This window comes from Sminthopsis crassicaudata, chromosome 4, assembly GCF_048593235.1.
Source record: "Sminthopsis crassicaudata isolate SCR6 chromosome 4, ASM4859323v1, whole genome shotgun sequence".
Taxonomy (NCBI): domain Eukaryota; kingdom Metazoa; phylum Chordata; class Mammalia; order Dasyuromorphia; family Dasyuridae; genus Sminthopsis; species Sminthopsis crassicaudata.
Window position 1 is genome coordinate 210771242 of NC_133620.1, and position 12777 is coordinate 210784018.

General features: G+C 32.6%; 1 protein-coding gene across 2 annotated transcripts in view; it reads left to right on the forward strand.

Moving 5' to 3' along the window:
- Nucleotides 1-12777, forward strand: part of MMS22L (MMS22 like, DNA repair protein) — a 156586-nt gene extending 143809 nt beyond the window's left edge. For both annotated transcript variants that reach the window (XM_074310240.1, XM_074310241.1), the window contains exons 23-25: nucleotides 8451-8547; nucleotides 9881-10048; nucleotides 12544-12777. In XM_074310240.1, coding sequence (XP_074166341.1) covers nucleotides 8451-8547; nucleotides 9881-10048; nucleotides 12544-12625 — 347 coding nt within the window. In that variant the 3' untranslated portion in view covers nucleotides 12626-12777. The remainder of the gene's footprint in view (nucleotides 1-8450; nucleotides 8548-9880; nucleotides 10049-12543) is intronic.

Here is a 12777-nt window from a genome sequence, read left to right on the forward strand (position 1 = left end):
ATTATTAATCAGAGAAATGCAAATTAAGACAACTCTTGAGTTACCACTACACACCTTTCAAATTGGCTAAAATGACAGGAAAAGATAATGACAAAATGTTGGAGGGGATGTAGGAAAACTGGGACACATTTTGGAATTGTGAACTGATCCTGCCATTTTGGAGAGCAATTTGGAACTATGCTTAAAAAGTTATCAAACTATACCCTTTGATCCACAGTGTTTCTACTGGGCTTATATCCCAAAAAGATATTAAAGAAGGGAAAGGGACCCACATGTGCAAAAATGTTTGTGGCAGCCCTTTTTGTGGTGGCAAGAAACTGGAAACTGAATGGATGCCCATCAGTATGGCTGAATAAGTTATGGTATATGAATGTTGTGGAATATTATTGTTCTAAAACAAACGATCATTCATTTTAGAGAAGCTTGGAGAGACTTACAGGAATTTATGCTAAGTGAAACAAACAGAACCAGGAGATCATTATACAGGGCAACAGAAAGATTATATAATGATCAATTCTGATGGACATGGCTCTCTTCAACAATGATTTGATTCAGACCAGTTCTAATGATCTTGTGAAGAAGGGAGACATATATACCTTAAGAAAGCACTATGGGAACTGAATGTGGATCACAACATAGCATTTTCACTCCTTTTATTGTTGTTTGCTTGCATTTTATTTTTCTCATTTTTTTCCAGTTTGATTTTATTTTTTCTTGTGCAGCAAGATAAGTGTATAAATATGTATGCAATAATTAAATTTAACATATATTTCTACCATGTGTAATATATATTGGACTACTTACCATTGAGGGGAGGGGATGGGGGAAGGGGAAAAAATTGAAACACAAGGTTTTGCAAGGGTTAAATGCTGAAGAATTTTCCATGCATATGTTTTAAAAAAATAAAAAGCTTTAATACAATTTTTTAAAAATCAAAGCAATGAAAAATAAATAAATGGAAAGAAAACCAAAAGAAAACCTCCTGAGTTTAAGCATTCTATCAGCCTTGGCCCCTGACAATAGCAGTGATTACAAGCATGAGTCATCAAATGAAACTGAGATATATAGAGAAGGAAACTAACCTGCCCAGAGTTATACATACAGCGAAGTGATTTCTACTGTATATTTTAAGACTTTAAGGCAGTTAAAAGTACGAGATTATGATCAACATATTGTTTCAAAGATTGTAAAGTGCTTTATCATGAATGGGATCAGGATTCAGGGATTGAAATTTGCTGTTCAATTCTTGCAAGTAAATGGATCATATCATCAACATTGATGGCATATAGGATTCTCTAGAGGTCTCTGCATTGATTCCTTTTGCCAGCTGAAGGAACAGCATTAAGCCCTGAATTGTGTTCCTGCTTAGAGAGAAAATTGTTTCTCCTTGAGGACTAATGTGAAAAGGTCCATTTGGAAAATCATAGAAAATACTTGATTTCTCCCTAAGGATTAATGGGAAGAAGAATGATTTTATATTAATTAAATAAAATTTTAATACACTACATCTAGATTTTTAGAAGTCTTGGCAAAGATAATTATTTTTCCCCAAGCATAAACATTACTTGTCTGGATTGTTGTTTTGGCAGCTTTGTATACCATAATGTTAGTAAATCCATGGCTTTGTAGATGGCGATCTAATATGCTCTTTTCCTTCTGCCTTTCTTGCCTCATAAATCTTTATGTGCCCTTTAAGAAACTAGACTTTTTTTCCATAACACATTATCCCACTTTAGATACCAGAAAAATATCACTAGTCTTTGTTGGTGAAATGAATCCCTCCATTCAGGCTTCTTCATCATATCCCACATATTTATAAAATAAAACACAATGTAACTTCTAAAGAGATTTAGTTTTTTTAAAATACATTTATGGTTGGCAAATCAGAAGCACTTAGAAATTCAAAGTTATTGTTTCAGATAGTACTTCAATATGTTTTTCTTATCTAGGAACAAAGTAGAAATAAGAATAGAGTACATATTTTATTTTCCCTTTAATTCAATAGAAAGTATACTACATACATACATGTATGTAGTATACATATATACATATATATTTATATATATATATATATGCTTACACAGCTCTTTGAGTTTACAAAGTTTTTCACATGCATTATTTTATTACATCCTTACAAAGAACCTGTGAAGTAGATGTTATGATTGCCCCAGTTTTACAGATGAAGAATCCAAATCTTTGCAAATTTAAGTTATTTATTTAGGGGCAGAAGCTAGTAAGTATCTGAGGCAGGATTCAAACCTGTCTTCCTAACTCCCACCTTCAGTGTTCACTATACCATGCTGTCTCTCAATGGGATGAAGTTTTAGTGTATAATTCTAGGAGCTATAATTTCACTTCTGTGAATATTTCTTTTACTAATGCATATTACAGTCTCCTATGCCTTCAATGGAACTGTGACCTCATCAACAAAGGATTATAGCAGTCCCAGTGGGAATTTATCCAGATCTTCTGTAAATTCTCTATAAGGAGGGCATGCATCCAAAATAGTAGAGGCTTTGCCCTATCTTTGGATGTGTGGCTGCCAATGTAGCATGTGACCTATTTATCTCTCATTTATCTCTCCCTTGTGATATATGACTGACTCATCTGCTTTTCCAGTCATACATCTCTTTGATAATATTTTTTTTTATGCTGATCATCGCACTGTCCTTTGAAATATATGCAATTTTTATTCCTTGGAAGTTGTGGTATTCTATGATTTATATCCATAGATCATCACCGAAAGTTTAATGCTACTACTAAGATTTTTTTTTTCCAAGAAGTTTTTTGTTATTGAAATTACTATGTAATTTCTCAAATGCTATCAATATTGTTTTTTCCTCCTCTCAATTACAGATTCAACTTGGAGTACATCTATAGTGTCTCTTTAAGATGGAGATACCTGTAAATCAAATGAATGTGGGTTATCCATTCAACTGCATATTATTATTCAAACAATAGGCATTCTTCATCCACTTGACTTTTTGTCTTTTAAATGATTTGGGTTCTCTTTTAGGGGATCTGTAAAGTTTCAATATTTGGTGCAGTCATCACAATATCATGTGCAAACAGGAGTGCCTGAAGGAACTCACTTTGTATAGGGAATTCCCTTTAATTTGGACCATTTTAAAAATATTATCATAAACTTCACATTCATCAACAAACAAACACTTCAGTATACTTGAAAGAACAAGAAAGGGTTATATAAAAATATATAAAACCAATTGTGAACAATTTTAAAAAGTTGTATTAATGTATATGTGTATGTATATATACATATCCATTTATAAATATATATATATATATATTTATTTATAAAATATAAATCAAGTTTATCAATAGCAATGAAATTTCTCCATTGTTTTCCCTTCCATACTTCTCATACTATGCCATATATTCTTATCTTTATTCTTCTGATTTGGTGTTCATTCTATTTTCTCTAACCAATTCATATTTTGAAATACATAGATAATTCATCCATAAATTAGTTCCACATTGTTATTCTACCTGTTGTTTTCTACCTATTAAAATATATAGGCAGTTCTATTTTTTATGATATTATTCAGTGTTTGACCTATGAAGAAATCATTTATGACATGTAGGTATGAGGTTTCTGTCCAATCTATAACCTCTTTTATTTCTTATTCTTAAGTCATATTTTCTAATGCCTTCTCTTCCATTATGCCTACCTATCCTTGGAAGTCACTGAGTATTAAAGCATATATTTGATTTAATTAGTTGGGGCTTATTTGAGTTATTTCAAAATATCTATATCACTTCATCTTCTAGGTATTACCACATAAGCTACAATTCTTGTGTGCATGTGTTTGTGTTTGTGTATACTCTATGGTTTCATATGTGTGTATACTTTATGGTTTCCGGGAAAAAAAAAATTTGCCTTTGGACACATAATTAAATTAATACTGGCTATTCCTTTATTGGCCTCTATAATAAAAACCCATTAGTCATCCTTTCATGTATAACTATGAACAACTTTTTATCTTCTGTATTAATTGAGAATAAGAATATCAGTATGCATGTGATGCAGTTCCTCAACTATGTTGACTCTGTCATTGGACAAATATCTCATATTTGGAATATCAACAGTTACATTCATAATTATAGGCAATCAAAAAGCCATGGTTTCTTAGTGTACTGCGCAAACAAAAGGAGTCTAAAATAGATCTTTTTCTTTGTTACATGAATTGCTATGGATGAAAAATTCATCACTTAGTTACCTCAATACCTCAGTAGTAGATTATTTTCATAAAATGCACAATTATAAATGGTTCATCATCTGTTGGCCAAACCCTTAATATTCAGCATTTTTCATAGTTCCCTGTAGATACTGTTCCAACACCCTTCTTCATGGTTTTGCAACCGTTTTCAGCTTTAGAATACACTTCTCCTTCATCTTTATCTAATAGGCTCCCTATCATCTTTGAAGTACCACTGCCTATCTAAAGATTTTTCTGATTTCCCATTTGTTAGTGGTATCTCCCTCTTGATAATGTTTTGTATTTACTGATACCTGTATGTCTTGTAATAAAATCATCCTGTATCTGTGGTTGACTATACTTACTTGTATTAATGTATATGTGTATGTATATATACATATCCATTTATATGTTTTTGTAGGTCAACCATCACCCTGCTACTTGAGCCATTCATTCTAATTCTCAGTTCTAAGGTAACTCTTTGGGAGGATACTTTGGATATTTTGTTAGCAAATTAAAATATCTTCTTCAATCAATTAGCTTAGAGCCCCCATTTCAATTTATCAACAATTATTTAATAATAGTAATCTTTTTCCTTATAAGGAGCTTCTAATTTCTATATAAAAACCCCTAATATCCTAGGAATAGCTCAGTATTAAAGTTAGTAGTTATGCAATTTATTAATAATGTAATCAATAGTTACTAAAAATAAACATTTATAATATTTTAGCTATTAGAAAGACCACAGGTAACCCCTAGACATCATCACGTTATTTCTCTTTATTCTTTGATACACGGTTCCACCATCCATTCCACCATCCAAAAGACAAAGTAAAATTTCTTATCACAAATTCTCTTCATTATCTTTACAATTAAAGATTAAAACAGTTCCATCAACAAAGAGAGTCCCTTCATCTTTTTTCTCTCTTCTCTAGCATCTTGTTGTTTTTTTTAATTGTTACTTTTAATCTCTTTCCAAACTATTCATAAAATACAAGTTAAGACCATTCTCACAAGAAAGAAGTTTTTCCTCATCCTCTTACTCTGTCTCCTCCACAATTTCTTTTAAATTATCTCCATTGACTGTTCTCTCACTTTCTTAAAAATTGCCTTGACACAACTCCCATAGAATGACAAAACCCTTACTTTCAAGAAATCCAAGATATTAACAGTCATTTGAAAAAAATGCTCAAAATCAATGATATTAACAGAAATGCAAATTAAAACAACTCTGAAGTACCACTTACACCCATCAGATTGGCTAAGATAAAAAAATATATAAATTATGAATACTGAAACATTCATAGGTGTTAGGTTCTTACTAAGTGCTAATGAGATAATAAGATATTAGGTTCTTACTAAGTGCTAAGTCGGTACTTGACAATTTTCTAGTTCCAGCCTTTCCTGGGAGTTTGACTTGTGAATTCTTGGAGAAGGGCTTGTGTGCTTGGGAGGAGCAAGTTCATTGGTTGAAGTGGTTCTTCCCAGAAGCCCTTGCATTATCCCATGCCCATTCTCTGGGAGGATAAAGAGGGCAGCTCGGGAGGAAAAAAGTGAGTCTTTGCTCTAGACCAGACTTGAAGTTGCTCTCTGCAGGAAGGGAAGTCGCCCTCTACAGAAAGAAGAATCTATCCAAGAGATTTGAGTTGACACAGCAGATCTCCTCCCAGAGAGCGATTGGCAGCTTCTGGAGGCAACATAGCACGTTACATATTGGGGTCCACAACGTGGGGCAAGGACTTTTGCTTATCCTGACAAGGACTTATTCTGAGCCCTTCAGAGGAGCTAGCCCAGACCTTCGCATTTAAGGACTTATTCTGAGCCCTTCAGAGGAGCTAGACTGGACCATGGCACATAGGTACACTAATGTATTAGGAAAACAAGTACACTCAATGTATTGGTGGAATTATAAATCAATCAAACCATTCTGGAGAGCAATTTGAAGCTTTGACCAAAAAGCTACAAAACTATGTATACCCTTTGATCCAGCAATACTGCTGCTATGTCTATGTCCTAAGGAAATCAAATATTTATATTTATAGCTGCTCTTTTTTGTGATAGGAAAGAATTGGACATTAAAGGGATGTCTATCATTTTGGGAATGGCTGAATATGTTATTTTACATAAATGTGATGAAATACTATTTTGTTGTAAAAAATGATGAAATGTACAGTTTCAGAAAACTCTGGGAAGATTTATATGAAGTGATGCTAGTGAAGAGAACCAGGAGAATATTTTATATAATGACATATAGCTTTGAAAGACATTAGTTATTGATCAGCACTATGACCTACCCCATTTCCAAAGGACTCGTGTATTGTCCACCTTCAATTATTGATTCTGGAATCAAAATAAAATATATTTTTTTTCTTTCTTTTTTTTTATGGGGGAGAAGGCATGAATAAAATGAGAATTTATTTTTCCTGACTATACATACTCATAATTTGTTTTTCCCCTTGCATTTTTAATAGGTGGAGGAAAAGAAGGGAAAAAGTTCAAAACTGAAAAAAAAAATTTTAAAAAGAAATAATGAATGAAATATGGAAAAAAGTAGCTTACTTTACAAGTTTCTCTGACTCTTAAAAAGACAGCAACAGTAACTATAGTCTCTGTAGGAAAATCTGAAACAGGTTTTATCCATCTTGAAACTACTTTGTATTTACTCAGTTTATGTACTCAAATCGATCTGTGATCTCTTTGAATTAATTTAATGGATTTTGAATCATTAGATTCAGATAAAAAATGTATTAATCCCTGCCCATCCTGTACTACTTTGATCCATGTCCTCTTACATGTTTACAAAGAGAATCCAGTCCATGTGCTTCCTCACTTTATGTTGATGTTGTAAGGACATCAGTAGAACAACTTTGATCATCTATCTGTTTTCCCCTTTCCTTTTGCCACATAAATAGTTCATCTTTTTTTTCTCTAATATTATTCCTTGATAACATCCTTTACTTCTATTCTTTTAAGAAGTTCATTGGTTATACTTTGAAGCCAGCTTAGATTCATGCTGTCTCTGTCTCTGTGTGATGTCCATCTCTAATATTTTAAAAATTACATCTTTTATTTTTTCCAGTAGAATAAATCCTTAAGGATAAAGAATATTTTGTTGTTGTTGTTTGGGGTCTGTGTTTCCTATACCTATCACAGTGTCTTGCACATAAATGCTTATGGAATGATTGTTGAATTGAACTCTATGAAATTTCATCTAATTTTTAATATTAGTTTGAATTACTGAGAAAGGAGTGCAGCATTCCTTAGTTATTACTGCGCTCTTCCCTCCCTTCAGCCTTAAATTATCTGGACCGAGATGTAATTTATTCTTCTTTTAATTAAAATCTCCTTTTTTGATGCTCTTGGGTTTTTTCATTATCTGTCATAAAAATATTAGTGAGCTAACACCCCAAAAAGTGTGCTTATTATCAAGTTTACATTTCAGATTTCTAATAGCCTTTTCATGCTATCACCAGAAGTTGTACATTCTGTAGGGTTTGTTGTTTTATTTATATATATATATATATATATATATATATATATATATATATATATATATATATATATATATATATATATATATATATAGCATGATCATTATAGTTAAAGCTATGTTTTCTATATTATTAGCTTTTATACAGTTTTTCAGAAAGTAGGGTTAACCTGAAATCTTTGGGCTGGCACTTTTTACAGAATAAACTTCAAAATGCACTATTCGATTCACAGACTGTTCTAAAACAACCTATTTTCAGTCAATCTTTAGTATATTTGAATACAAATGTTGCTTTTGATTTCACTGCCATATGTTCCGAGGGAGGGAGGATGGGTTGGGGAGACAGCAGTTCCATAAATGAGTCCTTGTGGGGGAAGAGAAGCTGAGACACCTTGCAAATAGCTTTGTGCCCACATGCCTGAGGCCATTGACAATTTGGGGTGGACCTGTAGCAGAAGAATGTTCCTTTTATCTCGTTTATTACCTGCATATTAGGGAAGGCCATGAGGGTGCTGGATATAAGTTGGATTATGCATGTAATTATTTAAGAAAAAAAACACAACACTAGATATAAGCTTTTACTTACTTGATCCTCAGCCCAAGAAAACCAAAAGAAGGACTATATACTTTTAAGAAAACAGCCTATTTATTTTTCTAAATCAAGAGAATAAAGTCTTCACAAAAACTGGTATCCAGATGGTCAATTCAGACATACTGTGTAATGCTATAATTTTTCCTCCTAGTTAAAAGGCTAGCCACTGAGAACCTGGACTACATTGTAAAAGCCTGCCAAGCGGGGTCAGGAGGAGAGCCTGCCACCCAGCTGACTTCTGTGTTTAGGTAACTGGAAAATATGCCAACTGGCAAGGAAACTATTGCAAGCCATTTGACAGCCAACATGTTTTTTAAATAACTAATTATCCCAAACATAATGTGTTACTATTTGTTTATAGTATTTCAATTGTTGTCTTCTTGGCAGTTTTATTACCCTGTATTTTTGTTTTAAAGTCGTCTGGGAAAACATACCTGAACTGACTTTAGATTATGTAGGGAAGAGATGCTGACATGGGTTAGGAGAGAGCTGGGGGTAGGGAGAGTGCAGTAATCCTGATGACAGGTGCACAGACTTTAGGAGCTTTGAAAATAGGACCCTCAGGATCAAAAATTGGAATTCTCTGGAATTCTCTTTACTGTACATACTTTAGTTAATGGGAGCATGTTGGATGCAGGTAAAATGATTCACGGTTTTTAAAAAGTTTGATGCTTTTTGTTTATGCATTGTTATCATTTCCAAATACATAAATACATACATACGTACATATAAATATATTCCTTTCCTTCTCTTTCTGCACACACTAAGCATTCTCTTGTAACCAGGACAGTGAAGAAAAAAAGCAACCTTATCAGCTGTGTTGGACAGTATGTGCAACATTCCACATACACAGCCTCCTACCTCATCTCCTAAAATAGGGAGATGCATTTTTTTTTTTCATCTAGTTTCCAAGACTAAGTTTGGTGATTATAATTCTCTGGGAATCAGTTTTATTACTATTATGTTTATATGGTTCTCTTTAATTTACAAAATGCTCTCTTCTCAACAACTGTATAAGCTAGCCAGTGCATATATTGTCATTTCCTATTTACAAGTGATAAAACTGAGGTAGCTATTAGCTATCAGAATTTTCAAATGCTGATTTTTTTTATCTCAAGTTCAATATTTTTTTCTCCCTCTACCCTCAGAGCTCATATGTTTGTAATGAATTAAACTGAATTCAAGAATATGATACTACTACTTCATCCTTTATCATGTAGCCCTCAGCATGTATTTAGGGTGCAAAGCTGATTTTTCTCCATTCCATTTGGGAGAGAGGGAACAGGAACCAATAGGAATTTTTAGGGGTCAGTGGAAAAAAAATTTTTCCCCTTTTTATTCCCACCTGTACCAGAATAAGGCATTTTTTTCTTTTGCTGCTCCTATGCATACAAATACTCTTTAATAACAGAGGATAAAAATAATTTGTAATTAAAGAAGTATATTTCTAGTAAAATTTCTAGAATCTATCTAGAAGTGATCTTCTAATGTGTTCAGTTTATAGTAGCCTAGCAAGCAGAAACTGGATTGAGGAATAGTACCAGAGATAATCTTAAGTATTCTGTTTTTTTTTTTCTTTAGACAGTTTGTCCAAGACTATAGTATGATATATGAACAACAAGTCTATAACATCTTAGCAATTGTGGCAGAATTAGATCAACAAATTGTTACCAATTTGATTCCTACACTCACTCAGTGCCTTAAGGACTCTGAACTTAAACAAGGCCTTGGCAGAAATATTGCACAAAGGTATATTTTATAATTTTATTTTGGTTTTTGGGACAATGATAATAAGAGTCGTTTATTTTGAAGGAAACAAGTTTCTGGAGCATAAATGTGTACAATAGTGTTTATGAATTGTATTGAGTAGAATCTTTTGAGTTATGAAAGCTTTATCAATATAAGCATGCATAAAGCAGTGAAATTTATTTTTTTGACATAACTACAAAAAATTATACTTCCAAATGAATGTCATCTGTTTCAAAGTAAGTACATTTGGAAACTACACATTCATTATATGCTACTGTTACTTTGAACATTTTTGGAAACCCTTTTTTTGGAATTACCTTTAGAGCCTGGACTATTATATTCTTTCATAGTGTTTATTCATATCAATGACAAATCCGTGTCTTTTGAAGGCAGATTTGAGCTTCATAAATAACCACGGCATTTGATATGAGGTCTAGAGGGTCAGTGACTCATTTATCTTAAAGAAAAGATGAAGTAGAGGAAGCAACATAATGTGATCAGAAAATAATGCAATTAGCTTTCTCACCTGCTGAGCTACTCTGAAGATAAACTGTCAATATTTTGAGTATTTACATTAGACATAAATGACTACTTTGAAAAGCTTATCAGTTTCTTCATGTTAGAGCTGAAAGAGACCTTAAAGATCTTATAGTCCAAACCTGTACACATACAGATGTAGATGAGAAAACTGAGGCCCAGGGAGCTTAAATGATTTGCCTATAGAGATAACAAGTTAAAGAGCTAAAATTAGAACCCAGGCCTTCTGACTCTACACCTGATACTATTCATCCAAAAAAATTTGTTTTAAATCACTTTCTTTATAGTCATAGCAATTGTGTGTACATACATAAGCACATCTATAACAATTTTCAACTTAAATTGACTTGACCTATAGAATACTACCATTAAATTTCTTCTTAATAATGTTAAATAACAACAATTTCATTTAAATGGATCGTGTTGGAATGGAAAAGGTACCACATCTAGAGTCTAATGAATTAGTTTCAAACCTTTACCTTCAGACTTCTGATTTCCCTGGCTTCCTTCAAGCCTCAGCTCAAATATATAATCATACTCTTCATTCTTACTAATAATGCCTTTCCTGTAAGATTACCTTCCATTCACACTATATCTAGGCAGTTATGTGCTACAGTGGATAGAACAATGATCCTAGTAATCAGAAAGAGCTGACTTTGAGTCCAGTCTCAGATACTTACTAGCTATTTGACCCAGGCAAGTCACTTAACCCTTTTTGTCTGAGTCCCACATCTATAAAACGAGCTGGCAAAGAAAATGGCAAAGCATTCCAGTTAATATATTTGCCAAGAAAACTACAATTGTGATCACCAAACACAACTGAACAATATATTTGTATATTTGCAGCTATGTATATTTGTATATATGTAGCTATTTGCACAATTATGTCCTTTATTAGAATGTGAGTTTCTTGAAATCAGAGACTTTGTTTTTGCCTTTCTGTGCATCCCTCACACTTTGGATAGACAGTGTCTAGCCTATAACATTTCGGTTGAATCATTTCCGTCATGTCTGACGCTTTGAGACCCATTTTGGGATTTTCTTGGCAAAAACAATGGAAAAGTTTGCCATTAAATGCTTGTTACCTGAATCTGCTACTTAGCTCTCTGTATATTTCATTTAACTGAAATCATTAGGTCTCAGTCTTCTTATCTTTTAAATCTGTTAAGTAAGGAGTTTGGACTAAGTGACTTTTAAGCCCCTTCCAGTCCTAAATCTGTGATTCCATGATTCTAATTTTATGTACTAATTTGTAACCCAAACTTTATAAAGGAATTTTATAAGATAAATGAAAAAGCTCTAAGTGCTTACTTGGTCTTTAATTGTTTAAGTTTTTTTAAGTAAAGAAAAGTTAGAGATGAAAGAAAACATTGCTAATATAGGAGAAATTGCCCTATAATATGACATCAGTAATAACTACTTATTCACTAGAACATTTGAAATAAATATTACTCCTGGAATGATCTTTTTAAAATGTTTTATAAACTAATGAGGTTTTCTTATCTAAGGTGGTAGAGAAGAACATGGAGAATCTAGAAAGACTATTATGAAATCCTCCTGTTTATCCTCCCTTTACTAATAATGCTTATTACATCAAAAATTTGCCATTTGATTTTCATATCTTTATTATCTACTTAATAAGAATTAAACAATGAATGTCATTACCTATTTAAATCCCTTGGCTCTTAATTGCTATATTATTTAAGTAGATTAATGAAATTTTACAGGCTACTTTGTAACTTAGATATCATTAAGGGCCACTTTAAGCCAAACCAATAAGCCTTCAATAGTTCCACTGGCCTTAATTATAACAAAACAATAAAGATGGATTTGAAAGGACTCATTGCTTTTCCTGTACCAAGTGCTTACATTTTATATTTCACAGGGTCTCTCAATTCATAGATACTCTAAATGAATGGAAGGTAACAATATATCTTGTTCATTTTTGTTTTTAACAGGGAAGCCTATTGTCGACTTTTATCCATCCTAGGACAACCAGGTCTAGAAGAGAAGCTGAAACTGGAAAATGAAAACACTTAGTGTATTTTATGTGATTTGCACTTGTCTTTGAGAACTTCAACATATTGTTGCTACTTAAAGCCACAATATACAATTTGCACTTTTTAAACTCCTAGTTTTGTGAACTGGATAATCTTCTAATTATGTGTTTAAAATAAAAATCTGTTTTCTAG